The sequence below is a fragment of the Ziziphus jujuba genome, chromosome 9 (genome assembly GCF_031755915.1).
Source record: "Ziziphus jujuba cultivar Dongzao chromosome 9, ASM3175591v1".
Taxonomy (NCBI): domain Eukaryota; kingdom Viridiplantae; phylum Streptophyta; class Magnoliopsida; order Rosales; family Rhamnaceae; genus Ziziphus; species Ziziphus jujuba.
In genome coordinates, this window is record NC_083387.1 from 7480368 (window position 1) to 7489491 (window position 9124).

A 9124-nucleotide genomic window follows, 5' to 3' on the forward strand; every position below is an offset into this window, starting at 1 on the left:
ATTGTTAAATAGCGGCAGGCCTTATAACTTTAAATTCAACTGCATTTTGATGCTCTTTTCATACTTTAAAACGATAATAATCGTTTAATACAATTTCCCAACACAAATTTTTGTTATGGATCTATCTATGATTATTTTCCCCTAATATAGATTAATATCGTAGGCCCAGAAAACATGTAAAACCCAAATGAAAAGTACCACTACAAAATATAGAAAACCATAGTTTACAAGAATCTTCCTTTAAAATATTTAAAATTGATTATACAGCAAGGTGTTCACATATTTCCTGTACCCAAATCAGGCAGTACTAATGAGAAAGTGGCTAACTTTAGAAATTTTACATTATGTGGGGAAGCAAAACGCAAACCGATAAATCATGAGGATCGGTGACTTTTTACTTGTTTAGACTTGGGAGTATAATTGATAGTTCTTTGACTTGAGAGAATAAACCATATGAAAGTACAGGATACCAAAGCAAAATAGAGAGCTTTTAAAATTCTCAGCAATTTGCAACTTTAGGAATCATAAATTTGTTTATTTCGGAAGGTCGGCAGGATAAAAGCATGATATTATTCTATTCCCTTATGTTAAATTAGACACCGCCATTTCAAAGCCTTACCTCTTTTCAGATGGAGATTGATTCCCCATGTTTCCAAATCTTTCATTAAAAGCTCACAATTCTAACGCCAAACATATATCCATCAATTCCACCGAGCTGAGGCCCTCACCATCGTCAATATTCAATAACCATGAACACCTACTCAACTCCTCCCTCAACCGCTGATTACAACAACCATAGCGTTAGTCCTTATGTTCAACTATCCAATTCATCTGGCAGGCGTGAGTTTTCCTGTTGCCATCTTTTTTATTATATCAATTAATCTTGTTCTAATTTTGTTATGGTTAATATAAACAGAAATCATACCATCTATATTAGGTCGATATTTTAGTTGCAATTTTCATGGTTGTATGGTGGATCAAGGGATTTCAAAGGACTTGGACTAATTTGTTGGTTTTTCCAGGTCCTATGGTTAAGATGTTTGGCGTGTTCAACCGCTGTGGGAAAACAGTTGAAGATGCCACTAGAAAAGCAGAGAACATTGCAGACAATTTTTGGCATCACCGTGAGTTCTTTATTTAAAAACTTCCAATAATTCAATCCCTCATGCTTTTTAGTATTACTTTTATTATTATTATGCCAGATTAATTATGAAGATGTGTACATAATGCCAAGTTGCCACTTCTAACCTTATTTTTTGCGATCCTAACTTTTCTCATGCTGCTAGAATTGAAGCCCATCTCAGTGATACTTGTAAGAAATTGGTTTCACTAATTTTTACATCATCATGTTAAAATACAATTGACCAGTATTCTAACATGAAATACAACTTTTTTGCTTGTCACAGTGAAAGTTAGTTCTAGTTTCACCGATGCAGCTATGGCAAGGCTTGCTCAAGGAACAAAGGTTCTGGCTGAAGGGGGTCATGATAAGGTTTTCCATCAAACATTTCATAACTTACCAGGAGAGAAGCTCTTACACACATATGCCTGCTATCTATCAACCACTACTGGACCTGTTATTGGGACACTTTATATATCCAATAGGAGAATAGCCTTTTGCAGTGATTTCCCACTCTCTCTCTATTCTCCCGCAGGGAATCCAGAGTCCATGTATTACAAGGTACAAAAGCTAGCCTGAACACTAATAATAAAGCACAAAAATTAAAAGTTTATAGCTTGTTGCCTTGGTTTTGTTGTTCATGGATCCTTCAGTCTTTATCCATTGCCAATTAGACCTTCATGGAGCCCAAGTTTTGAGACCTTGTTATGGAACCAAGCCCAACCCAAATAGGAATTTATGACTTTTCTACATCCAAGTTTTTTTTTTTTTTTTAAATATATTTTTCTGGGTTTTAACAATAATTGTTTGAATACGTAGGTTGTGGTACAGATTGATCAATTGAGAGCAGTGAATCCTTGTGCAAACAGATGGAACCCATCAGAAAAATACATACATATGGTCACAAGGGATGACCATCAATTCTGGTTCATGGGTTTCATATCATATGACAAGGCCATTAAGAATCTAAATGAAGTTTTACACCAATCTCGTGGTGAGAATCCTGGGGAACTCCGCAGGCAGATCTAAGAAATAGAATTTGGGTGTCTTATCTATCACCTTTCGTATATTTATAGTCTATGCTTAATTAAGAATTTTCCTTCTTTTTTGTTATGATATAATATTTGACACATATGTGCTGCTAGATAGTTGTTTGTTTGATGTCACAATGTCAATACATAAATGGAAGAAAGTGAATTATTATTGTAATATTTATAAACAATTACCAATTTACAATCTTTCAATGAATAAATATTTGGATTTTCTGTTTTCTTTTTTCTTTTTTTTTCTTTTTTTTTTTTAAAAAAAGGGGAAAAAGAGAAATAATCCAATAATCATATATGGAAGCCAAAAAAGGAAGAATCAATAATAAAAATTTGGTAGTATGTGAGTGGGTTTTTGGTGGAGGCAAAGTACAGCAAGCGTATGATTAGCAAGCGTATGATTTATTTTGATTTATTAGCCACATGGCAATTTCATGGCAGTTGAGGAGCTGAGAGGGAATTATTGACGGCTGCTTCCTTGCTGTCGGTATCCGCGTGTCACCCACAAATGACAAACAAATGGACACGTCAACCCAGTGGGGTCCACGTAGGCAAGGTACGGACGCCTATCCTCATTGGCATCTGGCTGGTGCGTCGTAAAATGGGTCCCACAAGTGGGCTTCAATTAAGCCTGCTTTCGAAATGCCCGAGAGCGATGGATCCGCACTAATTAGCATAGACCGCCGAAAAACGTAATCATTGAGAATGGCGACAAACGCTCGTCTGGGTTCCCATGTCTCCTTTCCTAAGCCCACATTTCTTTGCATTATCATACAAAATGCCATTCTTCTTCTTTCCCATTCTTCCCTAGTCCCTTTCTTCTTTTTCATATTTTTCTCTTCTTTTATTTTTTTGGGGCCATTTTTGGGAGGATTTTCCGGACCAAAAACATTACCAAAAAGCCTTTTGCTCCCTTGTCTATGTCCAAATAATAATAATAATAAAAATAATTGTTCCAATATATTAAATTATTACTCATTCTTTTTATCAAAAATAAAATTGTATCCAATTAATCCAGGATCAAATTATATTCACCAATAAATCTGATAGATCCGATAATTACATAGTTTGTTAACATACATAACTGATCCTGAACTGAGATTTCTGGATAAAAAATTGATTATGTTATAAGTTGAACTATCACTATTTTACAAAACTTTTAAATTATAATTTTTTAATATTAACTTAAATCATTATTTTTTCCCAAAAATTTAACTTTGAAAAGTGGATCATCCTTTTATTTGTATTATCTTACCAAATTGTGTATTGAAATTGAAGAAGTAAATTGCTAATTTAGAAGAACATCAAATAAAGTTGGAGAGATCTTCGAATCTTCAAATTAGTTTTCAAATTAGATATATGTACACATACCATGTTTTAGACTATAAAAACGGCTTCAATAGTTCTTTATATTTTTAAAAAGTATAATTGTTAAAATAGAAAGCATCTAAAAGAATTTTAAAAAATAAAAAATATAAATTTATATCAAACTGCAAATGATCAATCTTCGTAAATAATTACTACTCACATTTTTTATTTTTTATTTTTCTCCTCCCTAAACCAAAATAGCATTGAAAAAAATAAAATGTGAAATTATAATGAATAAATAAGTTCATTAGATGCTTGATATAGAGATTGGATCTAACTCTATACGTTTAAAGAGTTAAACCCTACTATTTATTTTAGTTATTTTAAGTCAGAAAATTCATTAAAATTATATTTTTATTTTAGTTAAATTCTATTTTTTTAATTTAAAAAATCCAATAAAATTATGAAATAAGATATAATTCTCTAAATAAATAAAAAATAAAAAAATGAAGCTTTTGAAAAGCTTGTTAAAAAATGCTCTAAGCATCTTCTTTAGTCACTATCCAAGCCACTCCATCTTCTTCCTGTTCCTCGACCTACCATAAAGTCCAAATCAAATAATAAAGTAATGTTTCCTGTTAAGTGTTCTTAACAAGAGAATGGAAAAAGGTATTCAGGAAAAAAGATGATACTCCAAAACGCTGCTGAGAATAACAATTAAGATCACATGACTAGTTAAGGTTGAAAATTTCGAATTGGTCTTAACGCTCAACCACCCAAAAAGTGTAAAAAAATTATATCGATTAGTCTTGTCATTTTGCCTTTAATATTCCATCCATGCATCTTCATAATTATCAAAAATTAGAAAAATCTTTATTTAAATATAAATAAATTCTGAGGGCATGAATAGAAAAAAACCCATATTAATTGCTTTTTCACCTGAGGAATTAGATCCACACGTCCCCAACTTTTACCATATAATGGAAAAGCTTTTAAATTTCCCTTTGCTATTTGAGTTGCTGAATTCTTTACTTGGGGATTGTACTTTGTAAAGCATTCGAAAATTTTCTTTTATTGGCCAATAACATTATTCTCCACCGTGCTCTTTTATTAGGAGGTGCAGTTTTGTCCCGCATATTCATCGCTGTAGACTTTTGTGCATTTGCCAAAAGATGATTGAGAAGCTGACAGCTCGCCAACTAGTCAGCTGATGTGCCTTCTTTTCTGTATTCTTATTTTCTTTTTCAAGGTCGGTCCCAATTTATCGGTTTTATTTGGTCCTAATCTAAGCTTCTTATATTTTATTAAAGAAGTCGTGGTTTGTAATTCATATATGGGCCTCGCTGTGGTCCCAATTGATTTAATAAAATATTTATTAAAAAGATAAAACAATTATGAAGTTCTTTCGTGCGTTAATTCTGGGTAATCTTAGCTTTTTTTATCTTTAATTTTTGCATCTTTATTTGCCTTTTCAAATATAAAGATAATTATTCATAAAAAAAAAGTATAAAGATAATTTCATATCTAATATAATTTTGGTATATTATATATATATATATACCGTTTTTCTACGAGATGTGAGCCTTATATTATAAGGTATGTGTTTTGATCATGCTTGATAAAGAAAATCCGTGTTTGTGTTTGATTAAAAAAATTAAAAAGTGTTTTCTAATAAAAAAAAAATCAAAATTAAATGTGCTTATAAGAGAAGCACCAATTCAAATAATCATTTCAGGATTTTAAAAAAAATTACATTAAATATATTAATTAAAATATAAAAGTATTAAAAATAAATTTAAAAATATTTTTTATTGTGCATAATCAAATATTTTACTAAAATACTACTTAATTTATTAAACACTTATTAATAAAAGAGCAACAAAAAATAAGTATTTGCAAAAATTAATGCTTATTAAAATATATTTCCAAACACGTTCTTAGTTTTCAGTTAAAATAAATATAATTAAATTTTTGACCCGAATAATGATAGGATTTGAACTTACATTTTTTGGTTAGGATACAAAATTCCTTACGAGTCCATAGATTGTTGAATAAATACACTTCTTTTTTTTTTTTTTGGCTGAAAATATGGGTTATATATATTTACAATTCAACGATGCTTGAAAGCTCTTTACCATTTCATGTTTTATATTTTGATTTAGGCATCTCAATATAGCATGAATATTTTCATACACGAAAAAGTTGGTATTTAAAACTAAATAATTATACCATAATTTTCTAATGAGAGAATCTATAATTGTATTTAATGAAAGATGTTTATGCGACAAATACTAAGTTCATCACATCCTATCTATATTTTTTAGATATTAAATAAGGACTAACATTGATGCACTTGTTATTGTAATGATAAAAACAATAATAATAATAATATTGATGCATTTGTCACATAAAACGTTACTCTTTTTTTTTGGTTAAATGTTACATAAGCATTACTAATTAATTTGACTAAATAAGATATTCTCATGAATGACTAAATTAACTCATAATTATTTGTTTTTCTATTATTTTTGAAAAATTTATTTACTGACCAAGAAAAATATGAAATCAAATTTGGAGGACATATATATATATATATATATTGTCGGTAGAAAGGAAATATAAGCTACTCAAGGTAGAAAGCAACATTTGACCGTCCATGTTTACTGTGGAATGAATATACATATTACCAACTCGACCTAAATAGGTGACATATAAAAATTAAAATTTCTAGCCAGTATAATCTGTTTTATTTACTGATTACGGAGAATGAATTGAACCTTTCCAGTTTATTACTTTCATACCTTATACATTATTATATAATTGTTGAGCCCAAAGCTTTATAATTCAAACATGAGAAGTTAACAGTCCAAAGCTTTAATTAGGTTTGATTATCCTCCTAAGTATCATATCATTATCTTCTTGAGCTATTAAACTAATTAACCATACTCAAGCAACTTCATCTTTAATTAAATAAACACTATCAGTGACAAAGAATCATTTTTCTCACATTCTTGCATCATCTTAGAAACCAACCACCTAATTCTTTGAATATATAATTTAGAGAATCCTAGCCATCATTATTTGTATCCACGTCATTATATATGTACTAATTTCCTATGCAACATATATAGGTATGGAATCAACAAACAAACAGAGGAAATCAAAAAAAATAATCAATGAGTTTGTTTTGTTGGCACATGCATGTACTAATAAGGCTTGCTTGATACTGTAATATAACCAGCTAGATGTAAAGCTATATCTTAACGAAAGGTCAAATTTGGAGGGTGTGTTTCACCCTCATTTTTTAAGCACAAGGACCCATTAATTATATGCAACTTGAATTTTATCCCCCCCCCCCCCAAACAAAAAAAGAAAAAAGAAAAAAGAAAGGCATTAGCCAGTGAGAATCCACATAAAAAGTGTTTTATTTTACTTAACCTCCAAGTAAAGAGTGAAAATGCACTGATTGACATGCATTAGACCAAAAAGTCATATATACATAATTTTTATGCACAAAATCGCCATCTTACATAAGTATGTTTGACTTTATGGTATACTTCCAGTCTTCCTCTAAAAGATACTCCTACTTAAAACTTGAGCTATAAATCACTTATTTATTTATTTATTTTTAGGCGATCATACCTAACCTATATGTTTGTGATCCCCTCTATAGGTTTTATCGATTTCAGGAGTTAAGATTGTGCTATATGGTTAGAAATTCTCATATGATCCTTGAGAAGGTCAAGAATTAATTAGGTCCCTTACCTAATTTACAAAAAGTATTAATGTCTTTCCTTTTTCTTTCCTAAATTTATATATCTCAATGTTTGACAAAGACTAAGAAACTAGTTGAATTGTCTGAATTTGATCAATCAAAAATATATTCCACCTAAAAAATTTTGCCATTAAATTTCTCATCCTCTTCCTTGTTCTCCTCCTCCTGTCGTGGCTTGGACATAAAATTACTGTCCGTGGTTCAATGACTGGGTCATACTCTCTCTCTCTCTCTCTCTCCCCTTTATGTTTCCAGAGAATGACACGTATCGTCTTCTGTTTCCCACATGCACATTGATCTGATACTACATCAAATGGAAATTCAAAACCAAAACAAAATTGCACTTCTAACCAATTTATAATAGTGTGTAAGGCCGAACACATTGATAAAAACAAGATATAAATACTTAAAAAATAAAAATATTAATAATAAAATAATAATAATAATAAAAACTTATAATCTACAGTAACAGATCCCTGAGTTGATGGATCTCTCCGACTGAACTGAGTAGTCTGCAAGTTTCTCCACCAAGCCTTCATACTTCTTGCCAGCTGTTCACACGCACTGAGCTTCGTGCTCGCTACGCGATGGACTATATGCGACGCGGTGCGGTGCGGTGCGGTGCTACCTACTATTACCTCCTTGCTAAATTCTAATTAATTATTTTGGTCTCAAATCCTGTATATCAAATAATTTGTTGGTTTACTTTTATAATTCTCTTGCTCATTTAAAAATTTTCTTACCTATAATTATACTTATTTGAATATGTAATTAAAAATATTTTAATATATATTATCTAGTAAATAAATTTAATTGATAGTTTGATGGCTAGTTTACCATTTATTTTTATTTTTTATACTAATAAATAATTAATTTATTTTGTAATAGTCCACTTCTTTTTTTTTTCCCCTTCATGCTAAACTATGATTAATCATTTTGGAATATTCCTTAAATTTATTTATTGGTTTATTTTTATGACTTATTTATCCATTTAAAAATTTACTTAAACATATTTATAAATATATAATCAATAATATTTTAATATATATTATTTAATAAATAAATTTGATTAATATCTTGATTTCCATAACCTAATTTACCATTGCTTTCATTTTTTGTACTAACAAATAATTAATTTATTTTGTAATAAACCACTTTCTTTGTTGGATTACGGCTTATATTCCTCATTTGTAGCGAAAATAACCCACACATTTTCATCCCCTATATTTTCTGCGCCGGGCTAGTTCTAACACGGATAATATATGACAAAAGAGGAATATGCTTTGATTTTGACAAATTAATATATTTCTTTTTTACTTTTCGAATGAATGATTAAGCTATTAAGTTCGTTGTGGAAGCCCAAACCCAAAAAAAAAAAAAAAAAAAAAAAATCGTTTTCAAATTTTTTGTTTTTTTTTTTGTTTTATAAGAATAATCTGTGGACTAAAAACAGATTTTAAACTCGTTCAACAAACTGACATATGAGTATAAACTAAAGAAAATATAGTTTTTTAAAACAAAATCTTATGTAGTTAAATTAATTAATATATTCTGAATCAATCAGCTGCCTCTTTTGAAAAGAAGAACAACAATAAATTCGGTAAAAAAAAAAAAAAACAAAAAAAATCCAACTGAAACAACGAATGCATTTATGACAGATAAATTAAATATTTAGAAGGTACAAAAAATTCTACGTGGAATAAAAGTACACGCAATTTACCATGACCGAAGAAAAAAAAACAATGGCAGTAAATGGATATTTATTAGTAAACACAAGGCATTTACTTCAGGACATGTATACGTGGCACCATAATAATTAAGGGAAAGTTAAGGATAAGAGTGAAAAATCCGGAAGGAAAGTAATTAGAGAGAGAGAGA

At 29.8% G+C, this 9124-nt stretch overlaps 1 protein-coding gene across 1 annotated transcript; it reads left to right on the forward strand.

Annotated features, from left to right (window-relative positions):
* The first annotated feature begins 386 nt into the window (after positions 1-386).
* Positions 387-2383, forward strand: LOC107426630 (GEM-like protein 2). The gene is made up of 4 exons (XM_016036862.4): positions 387-840; positions 1023-1124; positions 1407-1681; positions 1940-2383. The coding sequence occupies exons 1-4, from the start codon at positions 750-752 to the stop codon at positions 2147-2149; spliced, it is 678 nt and encodes a 225-aa protein (XP_015892348.1). The 5' UTR covers positions 387-749; the 3' UTR covers positions 2150-2383.
* Positions 2384-9124: the final 6741 nt, after the last annotated feature.

Coding starts and splice junctions, on each gene's coding strand:
- LOC107426630 (XM_016036862.4), top strand. CDS start 750: ATGAACACCTACTCAACTCCTCCCTCAACCGCTGATTACAACAACCAT. Junction 1,125..1,406: donor AGACAATTTTTGGCATCACC/GTGAGTTCTTTA, acceptor TGCTTGTCACAG/TGAAAGTTAGTTCTAGTTTC. Junction 1,682..1,939: donor CAGAGTCCATGTATTACAAG/GTACAAAAGCTA, acceptor TTGAATACGTAG/GTTGTGGTACAGATTGATCA.